This window comes from Vipera ursinii (genome assembly GCF_947247035.1).
Source record: "Vipera ursinii genome assembly, chromosome: 2".
NCBI classification, from domain to species: Eukaryota; Metazoa; Chordata; class Lepidosauria; order Squamata; family Viperidae; genus Vipera; species Vipera ursinii.
This window is the reverse complement of record NC_139513.1, coordinates 245,911,639-245,928,766: the sequence shown is the minus strand read 5'-3', so window position 1 is coordinate 245,928,766 and position 17,128 is coordinate 245,911,639. Positions and strand designations below refer to the sequence as shown.

Sequence of the window (17,128 nt, the reverse complement as noted above, 5' to 3'; positions counted from 1 at the left end):
TATATTAGTGGAAATATAAATTTGATGTCCAAATTAGTTTTTCTTGACCAGATTTAGTTTATTCCTTAAAGACCAATCTTAATCCATTGTAGTGAGTGGTGTCTCAAACGTGTTAAGGTGTTTTTCTTTGTTTTTAAACAAAGCAATTGTTAATATTCACTGTTATATGGTATAAAAGAATGACACTGCAATAGCAGCAGCTTGTTTTTGATGAGATGGCAATGAAAATTACAACCGAAGGTGCAGTTATAGTAGGTAATAAGAATCCATTTGAGAATTTTTATTGTTTCGCAATTGGTCTAATATATATGGTTTAAATATCTTTACTGCTGGACAAGACCTAAGGAAGATTTGAGACAATAGAGAGTGCAGATTTTTGCAATAATTTGTTCTTCAAAATGTTATTTTACTATTTTTAACAGCAAGAAACTTTGGTCCTGACCAGTGAGGAACAATGAGTTGGTTAGTAGAGTAATTCTTCTATCATGTTAGAGGATAGAATTTTTTTCCATTTATATATTTAAAATAAACCAAGATTATCTTTTAAATATAATCAGATGCCAAGTATCTAATGTGTATGATTTTGTACGTTCACCAAGATATTTGTATTTTGAAAAGAAACTATAAGAATGGGACTTGTGATAACAAATAATTTGAAATACTATGTTTCTGAACTGCAAGATTGTAGTGTGCTGCTTGGACTTTATACCTGACATATTGCATAGAAACTACAACTAACATTTACATACATTTAACATACATTAAATGATTTCAGTATTTAAATTGTAAATCATCCTTCTCAAGCAACTTGCCCTTAACAGGGAATTTCAATAAGCTTTAGGGTGCTTTAGGCTGCATTGTCACCAGTGTCTTTATTGCTTTCTGGATCTTCTTATATGTTTTCCATTTATATTTTTAAAATAAACCAAGTTTGTCTTTAAAATATAATCAGATGCCAAGTATCTGATGTGTATGGTTTTGTGTGTTCACCAAGATGTACTTTGAAAAGAAACAACTATAATGTTGCTACATTTAGTTGAACTTGCTCAGAAATATTCCTAGATCATGGACTTTCCTTTTCCAGGATTCTTGATTGCAGGATACCTTCCAGCTCAACAGGAAGATGGCACATATGCAGTAAGATATACAAGAGCAGCTATTTTTCCAAGCATTTTATCCAGAATAGGCTTTAAAAAGTGCCATATCCTATATTTAGTGGTTAAAATACATTTCTAAAACGGTGATTTTGTTATAACATTAATTTTGCACGATTCTTCTATGACACCATTAAACAATTTTCAGTCATAACTGTCATGTAAACAAATGTAAAGTGCAAGGTGTCAACCCTCAAAATTCCTGAGCCAGCACTGAAGTCTGCATAGCCAGAATTTGCTAAGGTTGGGGAATGGTGGTACAGAAAATATTCCAAGTGGAATGGAAACAAGTGCTATAAAACAGCGGTCTCCAACCTTTCCGGATCGGCGGCAGTGGGGTAGGAGGAGGAGAGGGGATGGTTTCATGAGCATGCATGAGTGCTGCTTTCACAAATGCAGCTTTGCATGCACTACCTTGCCCACCACTTCTGCAGCCTAGTTCTGAATAGGCGGTGACCCAGAGGTTGGGGAACCCTGCTGTAAAATATTCCTATATATAGAATAGCTTCAGCTTGAGAAACATTTCACGCCCCCCCCCCCAAAAAAAAAACATATCCAGGGCTTTTGACAAAGAAGGGCAAAATACATTAATCTGTTAAGAAAGAAGACTGAATGCCTTCTCAGCATTAATTTTTTATTCAGAATATAAGAACATTTATAAAAGTGTTATAAATGTCTCTGTATAAATTAACTAGTTTGTACAATTCTATATCAAACCCAAATAGCTATTTTACAGCATCTAAAAAACTATTAGAATGAGAAAAACCAATGACAATGGTGGTTTTTCAACAAAAAATTGCTAATATAAACAGGAACAATACTGACATTTAATTTAAAAATGTGCTTGCTGTTTTGTAAATAAAAATATATTCAAGCTGGTGTAAAAAATCATGCCTTGAAAAAGTAACAGAATATATTTTGTACAGTATATCAGATTAAAATAGAAGCCTATTTTAACAGCGTAACGTATCACGAAAACAGCTTTTGCTTAAGAGACAGAATGGATATTAACTGTATTACGATGGTGGAACTATTCTAGCATGCCTGCCAGCTTTAGCAAACCCAAGATGCTGGATGCATCCGTAAGTTTTTGCTCAGGTAATACCACTGATGGAATGCTGGAGAAGGTGCAGTTTCCCTTATCGTGTTGAAAAAATTTGGAAAATGCAGGACAACAATGGCAAAATTGCTGCATTCTTTTCATTTGGCATGATCCTCTGCTGGTTGAAAAGCCTTACATCAATTCAAGGAATCCAATTTGCATAAGCTAAAGTAGGGCTTTCCTATCCACCTAGCAGTTCGAAAGCATGCAAATGTGAGTAGATTAATAGGTACCACTTTGGTGGGAAGGTAACAGCGTTCTGTGCTCCTTTGGTGTATAGCCATACTGGCCACATGACCACAGAAAATGTCTTCGGTCAAGGCTACCTCCCTTGACCAAGAAAGGAAGATGAGCACTGTGCCTTAAGAGTCGGACAAGACTGCATAGGGAAACCTTATGGAAAAACAGCTAAATGGCATGCCAGTTAAAATAGGTTAAGAATTATAAGTAAAATATGGAATGTATAATGTAGTTCACAATACAATTCTGAAGATTTCTAACTAGAAGGAAAAAAGATAATGAAATAAATTACTTCCATGTACCAGAAACAGGTATTCTTTAAACTAGCAATTTCTAATAAGAATTGTCATTGCTAATCCAAAAACAAACCCAGAATGATTGAGACAAACTACTCTAAGTACAATGATAAAATACTATTACAAAAAATATTAAATCATGCAACAAGAAATTTTAAAATGAGAATGAATAATCTTTTTTCAGAATTACTTGCGGTTTACAACTTGTGAGGAAAAAAGGAACCAAATAGGTGAATTCCCCTCACATTTTACTATATTCTCCATGGATTTCTTTTTATATAAATATCTGATTTGCTTAGATTATGGAGTTGATGTAGTTTTGCCTAACAATCATACCATTTGTCATAAAACAAATGTACTATATTGAAAAACGTCAAGCAGAAAACGGCCCAAATGAAGTCTAATGTGAATAACTTGCAGAGCAATACCCTGGGTGTCACATGGAGATGGGAAGAATCACAGGTGAAGGATGTCACAAAGTGTCAGGATCACGTTAGCGAGCAGAAAGCCATTTTCTCCATAGGATGAAAAAGATGGAGTAAATCAGTATTCAGAGCATGCTTTTCTTTCCTATCCTTTCCTTCCAAAACCTGTCATGCAGATCAGCTTGGATACTCATGAAGCAAGAGCTTAGAAAACTGCATGGTACAGGAACAGGGATAGGACATTGTGTGTGTGTGTGTGTGTGTGTGTGTGTGTGTGTTTAACTCCACTTTTGGAAAGGGCAATCTGAAATGTTCTGTCTATACCAAATTCAAATGCAGATACCTTTGAAAATAAATTCTTACATAGTTCTTATTTCAGACAACTCCAAATTGATATAATTTAATGTCTCTAAGTAATCCTAATAAAGTAATGCAGGTTAGATCTGTCTAACTTGCTTTATTTGAAAACATGGCTAGGTGCTGATCTTCACTATAAAAGAAATAGAAAAAATCAGTTTGATTGTAAAGTGTATTAAATTGCCTACAATGATTAAATGTGGACGAACATTCAAAGGACTAAGAGGAAATTGGTAGGACTATTGGTCTTATTGTAGTCTTTCCAAGAATCAGTGCAAGGAGAAATCATTTTAAAAGGAAGGCACCACTGCAGAACATCTGCCATGATTGAGGATTATCCTTAAAAGATTAATGTCCGACATCTATACAGCAGACTAAAGGAAAAAGAATTATTGCTACGCTTATATCACAAAAGAAAAATAGAATAGAAAGACATTTCAATTTAAAAAGGCTTTAAAATTTAAGGGACATAGTACTACATTCTTCTCTAATTCTAATTGATATGGTTTACTGAGCTAAGTGGACAGTATTAGCATCATAACATCCTCACTGGAAATTAATATCCCCACATTTTTTTGGAAGTACATTTACATTCATTTAATCAGGCACATTCCTTAACATTTTATGCTGGTTTCAGTAAAAAAAACGAGCAAAGTGGAATATTGTTATTTTAGAACTTGTTAGTTTTATGAATCTTACCCCATACACACAGTATTCTAGAATATTTTGCAACACTCATGTAGTTTATATATGGAATGCAAAGGATTAGACATTGTCCAGCAATATATTCCATTTCTTTTATAAATGCATAACTGCTACAAATTAAGAACAACCTCTTATTTGTGATAGATAAGCAGCAGTGAAATAGCTTGTGTTTAGACAATAGATCAATGTTTCCCAAACAGATGAATTCTGGGAGATGAAGTCCACACATCTTAACAATTGCCATGTTTGAAAAATACTGCACTACATGTTTAGTCGCAGAATTACTATGGATTCTATTCCATGACTAACTGAGATGGCAAACTGCAGGTTTACCAAGCCATGCAATAGGATAATGCTGGGGCATTTTCAATGGGCACATTCTAAAAATTGTACTACAGACAGATAGAGGCACCAGTTATACTATGGGAGAAATTATTCCAGTTGGTTTGACATAAAATTCTTCCACTGCCCATATTCTTACTGTTATTTAATGAGAAGCAAAAAAAAAACCCCAACTAATTTAGTCTCCATTTCAAAAGCACAATTTAAAATCATTTCCAATACATCTTCCTTTGATTTGAATTGCAACAGCTATTTATCAACTTACACCTCCATTACTGCAAAAATTATATATGTGCAGTAGTTATTGTGACTTCCCATCACTTGAAGAAGGAAGAGTAATTCCTGTTCCCCTAAAAAGCCAATTGTATGCTAATACTTGATCTGCTGTGTACATAGAGGTTGACTACAGATACCTGATTTACATTGTAAGGGGGAATGCAGAATGAATGACAAAAGAAAATGGGAAAAGAAATGCTATTATCCAAATGAAAGCGATGAGTGCACTGGTGTTCCAACACTACCTCGTTATGGTAGACTCCAAAGAGAGCGTTCAATGAATAAGCGCAGAAGAATATAGTTACTCATACAAATTTGAAATTTATAAGAGAATCTGTAGTAATATCAGTAAAACTATTACATGAAAAATGTGATAAACTGATCCATTTACCATCAGGCACTGAGTATGCTCAACTATACAAAAACATGAGTTTGGGGGCTCCTGCCCATGGCTGTGTGTTGAAGTTGCAATCTCACTATGAGGTACTGATCTCCAACTTTGCCTGGTTTGTATCAATTCACAACTGTGTTTACTATCTCAAGGAGTTTTGTAAGGAGTCATTTTTGTAATGGCACATTGATTTAAAGAAAACTAATATCTCTTAAAGTGATGTCTCATTCGTATGGGGTCTTGAGTTTTCTTCTTCCAGCAAAGCAATTCTTTGTTTGAGCATCCTGACTTGCGTCTCATGTCTTTCCACCATTGCCATCATCTGGGATTCCAGTTTCTTCAGCTTATTTTGGTGCTTCTTCTTTGCTTTCTCATAGGCAGCCACAAGGTTACTATGGAAACACAATAATAGAAGGTCAAGGTAGTCATATCTACACATCCATTCTGATTGGCAGCATCTTAAATGGCTTTTGATTAGTTGACATACTGGGCAAGATCCCCACAACAACTTTTCAATTCCAGCTGGCTACACAGCTCTGCTCTGCTCTGCGTATAAGCCCAACATTCTGCTAGTGCATTGTCAGCCATGTATATTCCATATAGTGATTCACAAGAAGTATAACAAAAAACATGTTAGTTTAGCTCAGCGTATATACTTTTACTTTACTTTACTTTACATATAGTATGTTGCCATTGACTGGAGGAACCATTTACCTGTTTGCTCTTTTCAAATCATTAACAAACTCTGCAGATTGCTGATGCCGAATTTCGCTGCTCTTAGTTAGTCTTTCTAAGGCACTCACCAACTCCTGCACTCTGGATTTCAGTTTCTTTTCTCTGGAAAGTACAAAGCATAGTACCATCAATCCAAATGATGTTTCCAGGGCAAATAAGTTGAACAAAATCTTATTTATCATCTGCAATCTGAGTGACATGGCATTACTCTGATAGCATGGAAGCCACAGTAATACTGGTGTTGTTTATATGTTAATTAACTTCTTTATGTATTCAAGATGGACAGTGATTTATATTTATATCTATATATAAAGGTATGTATATATATATATATGTTGTATATAGCCTGTTTATATGTGTGTTATGTATGTGTACACTTTTGAGAGCAAGCAACAGAAACTCATTTTTAATGTGTGCCGGTGTAGCCACAGTAAAAAATGACAATAAGGGTTATCTTATCTAACTTATTGACTCAGGTTTGAAGCTGCACAAAGGGGTGGCAGCATGGACCATTTTTCTGTGATACAGATCTCATAATACTATTATATAACAACAATATTTGTTGCAAGTACCACACTGCTGGAGAGCTGCACATACAGAGTCCAAATGATAACCACAAGCAGGACTCTAATGAGTCACTCCAAAGCTGTTTCAGTATGGAAGATGCTACTGCTATTACATACTATTGCTAATTGCTAACACAATTGCTTTTCTAGGTCGGCAGTTTGGCGGGTCGAATCCTGAGTGCCGCGTAACAGAGTGAGCGCCTGTTACTCGTCCCAGCTTCTGCCAACCTAGCAGTTCGAAAGCACGTAAAAATGCAAGTAGAAAAATAGGGACCACTACGGTGGGAAGGTAACAGCGTTCCGTGCGCCTTTGGCTTCTAGTCATGCCGGCCACCCAAACATGGGACAAATCTTTATTTCATGTTTCGGCCTAACCGAAGGCCATCGTCAGGCAGTAGTCACAACAGTGACAGCTCATATTTATGTAAATTTTTAGATTGCTAACAAAGAATTAAAGGGAGACTGATATGCATTTCAAACTTATTTGTTTTCATCAGTCAGCTAGAATCTCAGAAGGGTATGGCTGACTGATGAAAACAAATAAGTTTGAAATGCATATCAGTCTCCCTTTAATTCTTTGTTAGCAATCTAAAAATTTACATGTATGTATGTATGTATGTATTTAATTTATATCCTACCTTTTTATTCAGGAGCTCAAGGTGGTGGATATACTGGCTTCTCTTCCTATACTCCCCAACAGGCAGGTTGGGCTGGGAGAGAATGACTTACCTAAAGGCAATGACTGTGCTAGTGGGGTAAGGGTGGCACTGGTCTCAGTGCCAGTCCTGCATCTTAACAGTACATCCCACTGGCTCTCAATGCCTTATATTATGACTTTCATTATACAGCAATTCCAAGATGGCCAAGCCATTTCTTATGAAACTGTAAGCAAGTCAGACTTGACAAGTACGTACCTAGTTTTCTATCTCTAGCTAAATCTAAGAGGTACTTCAGAAAGTGCAGGACGGCAAGCAGCCCCCTCTTTAAAGCAACTGCATTTTTAGTCTGAATTCCACACAAGCCTGAAAAATGATATGGCTGCTTTACAGAGAAGTTTACCTGTCTTCTGTCACACACTAATCATTGTATCTGAATCATCAACAAGCACAGTACAAATACCGGCACAGAGTTGAAAGTTATACTTCCGTTTTGGAGAGTTCTTATAGCTCAAGACTGTCCTATCTTACCAAATGCCAAAAAATAGTTTCTTTGTCAAAATAAAGCAAAAGCTTGGTCCTAAACTTATTAAAAGATATCATTCAAATTAGTTTCTAATTGTAATTATCTTTTTTTCTTTGGAAACTTTGATTTGTAACAATGAATGGCTACAACAAGACAGCAGAGCAGCAATACTGAAAAAGAATCTATGAACCCTCATCATTTTCAAACAGCCAGTACAATTGTACAACATTAGCCGTTAACTTTTTATTTACAACTGCAGCCTTAATCTGGCCTCCTGGTGGCACTGTCTACAATGCCAAAAGCCAAGCGTGCTGCCTTTTCTAGTAAATTTCACTTGAGCAACAGATATTTTAAAGGCATGCCTCTTAAACATTGTTGTCATCACTAATCAACCTGTAAAGCAAGTTTGCTAAGGAGGTGAACCTCTATAAATGAAATTAGAGAGAATGAGGCAGACTAAAAAACACCCTTTATCTGAGTCAGAGACTGATCTAATTTAACTGAGGGGCAGGGTTTAATCCATGGCTTAGCACATATGGCAGATTTGGAAGTATAACAGGAGAGCTACTTCTAAGGAGTAGCTTTTGCACATATTACTAAAAGATATAATGCTTTCAAGAATTCACTAAGGCGCCTGAAGGATCCTGTGCTTGGGTTGGATCAAAACCAAATACAGCTATCAATGGAATCTGGTACCTTGCTTCATTTAGCACCCAGCTCATGCCAGGAGCTTTTAGGTCTATTCAAGCCAACACAAATATAACTTCTCCATAACTCCTAGCTGAACACGTAGAGGTCAGAAAAAGTACAGAGTAGAGCTGTATGCAAAGCTCTGCTCTGCACCAGTTTGTTAAAATCAATACCTGGAGAGATTACCTTTAGTTATACCCAAGATCACCACTCCAAGATCACCGCAGATGGGGACTGTAGCCAAGAAATTAAAAGACGCTTGCTCCTGGGGAGGAAAGCTATGGCAAATCTAGACGGCACACTAAAAAGCAGAGACATCACCCTGTCAACAAAAGTGTGTATAGTCAAGGCTATGGTCTCCCCAGTTGCAATGTATGGCAGTGAAAGTTGGACCATAAGAAAGGCTGAGCGCCAAAGAATTGAGGCCTTTGAATTATGGTGCTGGAGAAGACTCCTGCGAGTCCCCTGGACTGCAAGGCGATCAAACAGGTCAGTCCTAGAGGAGATCAACCCTGACTGCTCTTTAGAAGGCCAGATCCTGAAATTGAAACTCAAATACTTTGGCCACCTAAATGAGAAGGAAGGACTCACTGGAGAAGAGCCTAATGCTGGGAAAGATTGAGGGCAAGAGAAGACGGGGACGACAGAGAAGGAGGTGGCTGGATGGAGTCACTGAAGCAGTAGGCGTGAGCTTAAATGGACTCCAGAAGATGGTAGAGGGCAGGAAGGCCTGGAGGAACGTTGTCCATAGGGTCGCGATGGGTCAGACACGACCGCAACTAACAACAATACCCACACTGAAGAGAGAAATTGCACTAAACCACAGCAGATCCAATTGAGCTCAGAATTATCACCAGTGGGCAGTATCTCTCTCTAGGGCAGGGGTCCCCAACCCCCTGGATCGGCACTGGACCGCAGCATACCAGCAATCAGGCTGGGCAAACAAGTGAAGCCCCACCCGCTGGATACAAGCAGCACATGAAACCACACCCCACAGAACCGGTCCTTGGTGCTCAAAAGGTTGGGGGTCTCTGCTCTTGGGTCACAGATAGCTTTGCCACCAGTCCCTCAAAATGTCAGAAACTAAAGCTTTCTGGAAATAATATGGCCAGGATCCGCTTCCAAGCCTTGTTGTGACAAGCAGCAGTTTAAAAAAATGATGAAAGGTATTTAAAAAGTAATATATTAATGGGAATTTGTATGTAATTATGAGGAACATCATTTCCATTAATGACATATTTTTTTTCCTTGGGAATCTATCTACAGTCCAAAAACAATATAAATATTCAAGTTTATATTTTATAAATTCTTCATTTGTACCATATAATTTTTCTTAGGAAAGGAAGGCCAGATTATTTCAATTTTTTGACAAGCCTACCTTTCTCCATAATGCTTTTTATTTTTTTATACTTCATTACACTTTTTATTAATTTATAGCTTCTACTAGAATTTAGTTCTTCTCGTCCTCCTGTTATTGTTTTACAAGTGGAATCAAAGTTTTCATGTTATAAAAAACCATATGCTGCTCAATTCCTCAAAGGCACAAAAAAATTTTTATGATGGAAAACTGGTATACACAGGTAGTCCTTGTTGAGCAATCATAATAGGAGCCAGCAACTCAGTCATTAAGCAGTTGCTAACTGAACATGACTGTGCATATGATTTTACTTCAACTTTCCTTTGCTTTACAAAGCTGTGCAGGTCACAAATGTGAGGTTTGCTGCCATTTCTTTTTGCACACCGTCACTGTATGAGGCAGCTGTTAAACATGAACTACTTTTAAGCTGACATCAGTATTCATCAGTATGTAACCTCTTTCCTTTCAATGGAGAATTAAAAGCTACTCCACATACTTTTATTTACAAATTAGCTTATAGTTGAAAAAAGAAATTTGTGAGGTAGTCTTAGGTTTCATCTCTTGGTTTCAGTTTTTTGTTGTAGCCAATTGTCAATCTAATATTAACAAAAGCCCTTGAGTTCCTCCCCCCCATAGCCCCTTCCCCCATCTTTGTCTTATTGGCACCCGGCATTTCCGCAGATGAAGAAGCCGATGACTTGGCTACCACTGCCAGCTGACCTTCCTCATTTTCTTTGCCTTCCTCCCTGCCTGATCCAACTGCGGGCTGGTCTGGGAGATGCAATCTGTCCTACAGCCAAAGCCCTGCAAAGCTCACATGCCCAAGTCCTGCCCAGCTCAGGCAAACTGCCACAGGGATCCTGAGCAGTGGCAGTGCTGCCTCCTCCTGGGCAGACCCATCCCGTGAGGCTGCTTTGCAGGCAGGAACTCCCAAAGTAAGAGTCCACGGTGCACCCCGGGACCAGAGCAAGGAGTGGAACTTCAGCTGTGGACACCCCAAAGTTTCTCCATATGTCCTGCAACTGCCCAGTTACCACTTACCTCTGCCTTGCCTCCAAGGTGCAAAGACCAGAGAGCTGCTTTAAAGCAGCAGTGAGCCTTGGCAGAAGGACTCACAGGTTGGTGGTGGCTCTTTGCAGAGAGATAAGCGAAACCAGGAGAAGCAGGAGCTTTTGTGGGTGGCAGTTTGCAGTAGAACTTTTGCACCTGGGTGCTAGGTAGGTCCGGGGTGAGCTGACGCAAGTCCTTTCATGCATGGTAAGCTTTTTAGCATAGCTGGCAGCAGGGTGAGATTGCTAAAGTAGGGCAACAATATTTTCAAATTTGATTCAGGATTTCATTTGCTTTAGTTTTTCTGCTGACATTTTCACAAGAGCACGCTAGTTAAATAGAATTTTTCTGCATTCTGAGATCTCACCCAGACCTAGAGAACTAAAATTGAAAACCACTGTACTGTGTATTTCTGGTTGCTAACTTCTTTGTCATATTGAATAGCTTTTTAAAATGATGTATAGATATTGTCTCACGCACAACTGTGTGTAACGTGGATAGAGAGGTCCTTTAGTCTTATTTGTTTCAAAGGTTTTAAATCCAGTCCTTGCTCTCATGCATTTTTAATAGTATCCTAGAAATATGATACAATAATCCTCTTCCCTTCCTAAACCCCCCCCTCCTCTCTATTAGATCATCTTACTTTCCATCCTGCCTGTGTATGATTGTTCCCTCTAGGATCTTTCGCTCCTTTCTGTTCCCTGTGGAGTAACTGCTCTTCTGTGCTCCTGACCTGTTAGTGAATTTATAAAGCCCAATATATAAAAAAGAAACAGCAAAACCTGCATCTCTCATCTATGACTGCAGAAGAAAGCTTACTTGTTCTCAAGGAACAATGTTATACTTAACACTCATGCCAAAATAATCTTATGTTTAGTACATACTGTTATTTTAGGATAGGCAAGTGGTACTATCAATATCCACATTACGATAAGCTAGAATACGTATATTGCAATAACTATAATGCTTCCTTTGCTTGCAAGGAAAGCAAGTCTTGGTCACAAAAAGAGTTAGATTTCTAACTGTCTTCCCTAATTCTTGAACAAGCTATATGGCCCTCCACTGCAAATACCAAAGACATTCCAATAGACTGGGGACGGTTCAAAGTGCCACTGAATTAGACTTGACTCAGCTCCTCCAGGAATATTCCAGTAGTTTCTTTGATCTCCTCCATCCATCTTAACTGCTGGCTTCTTCTCCTACTTTCTACAACCTTGTCAATCATAGCAGGTTTGGTTTTTTTTTAAATAATCATCCGCTCATATTAGGGGTTCCTAAATGGTTGGTTCTTCTTGCAGACCATGGTACTAGGGAGTCTTTTAATCCAAGAATTTTATTTTCTATTTCTATTTCCATAAGGCTAACGGTAGTGTTATCTACATATTGAAGTTAATATCTCAGCCTATTTTCATTCCAGCTGATATCTCTTCTAATCCTGCCACTCCTTTTATTATTTTCAACCCAAACCAATGTTATACAGAAAGTATAGAAGGGGCTCAGACCATTCGTCAACAGAATAGGAACAAATCTGATGTGACAGCAGAAGTCAGCAAAAGAAAAACTGAATTAAAATATGAAACCTACAGAGAAAAAAGTCCCCAAAATACCTCTATGGGAGAGGCACCCGAGGAGCAACTTGAAATGCTTCCATTGTTCCATTCTAAGCTCCTCCCTCCAGATTGCTTACCCAGACAGGATCTGGATCAGTCCTTCCCTACCTAAACTTAACTGACAGGCAGATGTTCCTGTGAGGAGACAATCGCTGAATAAGATAGTTGCTAAACAAAGACTACATGTTGTAACAATGCAGCTGTCATAATACAGGAGTTACATAGGTATATCGTGTTATACCATTAACTTTTCGGGTCATGGCATATAAATATTAGTATGAGCATATCAGCAACTATTGTCTTACCCTTCTAGCTACAACAGACAAAGTTATCAGTATGACAGTTAAAAGCATCAAACTGCTGGCAAGTAGTTCCTTTATGCTCTTAAGAGTAATAAAATGGTCGACTGGATTGCCTACTATAATGCATAGCATAGTAAGATAATTAAACTGTTTCACTCTGGCAAGAATTAGAAGGCAATTTAGAAGAACTGACAAGATTTGTGAGATAGGACGTACTGCTGATATTCTTTTTTTATTTAGTTATTTCTAGAATTACTGTTAATATAAAACTTGGCAGCTTATTCTTACAGGGAATCTAAACTAACAGAGATAATTCTGGAATGCTATTTCTAAATTTGCCAAGTCTCCCTAGTGATTTTTTGATTAGCATAGTCACCTACTCTGTCCTCTAGAGTTTTCATGTACGTTGTGAGAATTAACAGCAATAATTAATCTGCTGGTTTATAGATATTGTGAAAACCTGAGGGACATGCAGATGAGCATTTCAGAATATGAAATGAGAAAATGGATACTTCAAAACTACATAATTGCAGAACAGTAAGAACATCTGACTAATTTAAAGGCCGCTATAAACTCATAGATTTATTAGCACCTTTCTGTTCAGAAAAGGGAGGGAGAACACATCTCTCTTACCGTCTGAGGGCATTTGCCAATTCTGCAGTCAGCTCGCTTTCACTGTAAGATTTGAGCTCAGCTAGTGTTAATGATGCTGATGTGCCATCTGTGCACTCCTGCAAATTTAACCAAGACAAGGTAGGATTACCTTACATAAATCCAGGCACATTTTAAAGTTTATAGTAATCATAAAAACATAGCTTCATCATCTGACTATCAGTCACTTGGCTCCATTTTAACCTCTTTCAAGGAGACTTTCCAAATAAAAACAGCATAACACGTAATAAAAACATGTAATAAAATAGTAAGAGATATAAAAACCTTTCAAAATACCTATCCACAAATGCCACTTTTAAAACTTAAAAGACAACAGAAATTTATTTAAATCCTCTTAAATGTAGCATGCACGAAATCCTCTATGTATTTATACAGTAGGAAAGGAATATAACAGAATAGGCACTAGCAAAAAAAAAAGCTCCTATTGTTAGTACTCAGTTTTATGCATCTTGGAGGTGCATCAGTAAGAAAACTTGCAATGTTGACCTTAAAAATAGAAAGAGCTGCATATGGATATAGGTAGTTCCCCACACTAAAAGAACAAAGATGCAGCTTTAAATCGTTCAATAATGAATCAGCAACCATTGCAGCAAAAGGACTGATGCAACATTACCTACAGTCTTCAAGGGCAAAAATTCTCCCCACTTCAAGCATTTGATATTTGCTTTGCAACAAATTTGAATAAGCCTAATCTCTTACTATACAAATAAGTACAGGTAGTCCTCGATTTACAACCACAATCGAACCCAAAATTTCCATTGCTAAGCAAGATAATTGTTAAGTGGTGCCCCATTTTATGACCTTTTTTATACTACAGTTGTTAATCAAATCACTTTAGTTGTTAAGTGAATCATATGCAATTGTAAAGCAAATCTGGCTTTCCCACTGACTTTGCTTGTTGGAAGCCAGTTGGGAAGGTTAGAAATGGTAATCACATGACCCCGGGACAGTGCAACTGTCATAAATACATGCCAGTTGCCAAGTGCCCAAGTTTTGATCATGTCACCATGAAATGCAATGGTCGTTAAGTGTGAAAACTAGTCATAAATCCCTTTTTTTCAGTGCCGTTGTAACTTCAAACAGTTACTTAAGAAATGGTTGTAAGTTGAGGACTACCCGTATGACAGTAACTCACCTTACTTGACTTGTCTTTGCTGCTGCTACCAGTTGAACTGAGAGACCTCATTCTCTGTTCTTTTTGCTCTTCTACTTCTGACTTTAGGTGCTCAATGTGGACCAAATATGCTTGTTCTTGAGCTTCTCGACTGCTCAGCTTCAACTCGAGAGCTTTCTTCTCTTTTTCTAGCAAGTACAGCTGTGCTTTCAGTTCTGCCATTTCTTCCTGTTGGGGGAGACAGCACAAGATCAAAGTAGTATGTCAGATCGAATTCCGCATAACTAGCATGCAATATTTATTCTGTATCTGATAAGATGTGGTCTTCTTAATCATAGGTACAAAAAATATGTCTATTTTGTGTTCTATAGTTCACTGTTCTGGGTTAAATTGTTTAAAAATAAAATGATTTTACATAAAATTATTGCAGCTATACTTTTAAATCAAGATACCTGAGGGAACACCTGCTGCCGGCATCAAGCTCCCTTCGTCCTGTGCGCTCCCACAGGGAGGGTCTTCTCAGGGTGCCGCCGATAAAAGACTGTCGGCGGATAACACCCAGGGGAAGGGCCTTCTCTGTGGGTGCGCCTGCCCTCTGGAACCAGCTGCCCGTGGAGCTTAGGACTGCCCCCGACCTTCGCACATTTCGCCGGGACCTGAAGACCTGGCTCTTTGAGCTTTCTGGCCCAGGCTGAGAATTTTTAACTGGGGTTTTTAATTTTAGGGATGATTTAATCTTTTTTTAATTTGTTTTTAACTTTTGTACTGGTTGTTTTAAATGCCCTGTAAGCCGCCCTGAGTCCTTCGGGAAAGGGAGGTATATAAATTTAATAAATTTAATTTTTAATATCAAGATTGCCTTGCCTGATACATCATTAAATAAAATACCTTCATTGCCATGAGTTCCTGCATAAGTACAGCGTTTTCTAGATCCAGTCTTTGGCTGTCTCCACGAGGCTTGACATCGTAACTGAGGGGGTCGATATGGATGCTCTCCAGCTCCAGCATTGTTAATTTAATAGCTGCTCTATCATTTTTTAGCTGTTGAATGTAGTCCTTCAATCTCTGCTCATCCTCCTTTGTGAACTCTGTATCACAGCTGCTTGCTGTTGAACTAGTAGTACTTAGGAAAAAAGGGAAAACACATTTAGCAATGATATATCTAAATAGTCCTCTTATGTGCATAAGAATAAAAGAAATAAACAAAAACATGTCCCACTGTAGATATTGATAAATTTTTTTCAGTAAAACAGTGTTAAAGAGTCAATGAATAACTTAATTGATGAATAAGACCTCTCTTGTTTTAAGATTTACACAAAAGTGGGCTTGATAGACTATTTGCAAAAGAGAAGCCAAGAAGCTTATCACTTCATCATCTTTAACTACATGCTATAATCAGTATGACCTATACTCCAATATCATCTAAAGCACGGGTGTCACCACTCAATTGCATCACGTGACGTATTGCAACATTTTTTGCCTTTGTGGAGCTGGGGTGGGCATGGCCTGTGCGTAATGCATCTGGCCCACAAGCCGCCAGTTTGACACCCCTGACCTAAAGTCAGAAATGCTTGGTTTTCACATTTTATAATTGTAATTTATTATTTTATTTATATCCTGTCTATTTTTACAAATAACTTGAGGCAGTGAACGTATCCACCATACCTTCCTCTTCCTCTTTTCCCCACAACAACAATCCTCTGAGGTGGATTGGGCTGAGAGAGAGTGACTGGCTCAAAGTCATCCAGCTGGCTTTCATGGCTAAGACTTGAACTCACAGTCTCATGCTTTGTAGTAGTGTACTTTAACTATTAGACCAAACTGGCTTTCAAAAATAAGTTTAGTAATAATTTACTTATAGTGCTCCTTCATATAAACATAAAACACATATACAAATAGTTTTCTGGAAAAAAAACACAAAATTGCTAGAAGTTGGCTAACAGACCTAAGTCTAAGTCTAAAGAGATTTAGATTTAGAAATGATTGTGTTTTAAAACTGTAAAGAAACTAGCACTGCAAATGCTTCATATTTAACTACATAAGCCTGCTGACAATTTTTATGCATTATCTCAAATTAGAACACATAGCCAATCCGATCCTGTTTGTACATTTCAAATAAATGTTAATATGTTCCAGAATTTCTAGATAACTAAGTTATTTCTCAGTTATTTGCCATTCTAGTCATCCAAGAAAAAAGATTTTTAGAGGTTAATTGTGATTCTTCAATTCATCCCTTAACATTCATTATTGAACATAATTGTACTGTTACTACAAAGAGACAGAAACAATTCCACATTTTCTACACCCTTGTGCAGAAACTATGCTGTCTCCTGAGGACCTGTAATCAGCTGATGGGTAGGGGTTAAGTCATCCATTAGCTCTGCCTGTCTGGAATGCTGGATGATCTCAGTTATCAGCAAGGGAATAAATCATTTTCTGCACTGGGCTGCAATATTTTTCCATCCACTTTAGACAAAGAGAAGGAAGAAAGACATAGCACATGAACAGTTTCCATAGCCATACTTATCATGGCTTTATATTTTAAGCCTCGTTTTTCATTCT

General features: G+C 37.7%; 2 protein-coding genes across 7 annotated transcripts in view; one reads left to right on the top strand and one right to left on the bottom strand.

Moving 5' to 3' along the window:
- Window positions 1-17,128, top strand: part of DCP2 (decapping mRNA 2) — a 79,124-nt gene that overhangs the window by 27,567 nt on the left and 34,429 nt on the right. The window lies entirely within an intron of this gene.
- MCC (MCC regulator of WNT signaling pathway) overlaps window positions 1,772-17,128 on the bottom strand; it is a 195,864-nt gene continuing 180,507 nt past the window's right edge. For both annotated transcript variants that reach the window (XM_083351476.1, XM_083351477.1), the window contains 5 exons: window positions 15,455-15,689; window positions 14,588-14,794; window positions 13,414-13,511; window positions 6,003-6,125; window positions 1,772-5,680 (listed from right to left, as the gene is read on the bottom strand). In XM_083351476.1, coding sequence (XP_083207602.1) covers window positions 5,500-5,680; window positions 6,003-6,125; window positions 13,414-13,511; window positions 14,588-14,794; window positions 15,455-15,689 — 844 coding nt within the window. In that variant the 3' untranslated portion in view covers window positions 1,772-5,499. The remainder of the gene's footprint in view (window positions 5,681-6,002; window positions 6,126-13,413; window positions 13,512-14,587; window positions 14,795-15,454; window positions 15,690-17,128) is intronic.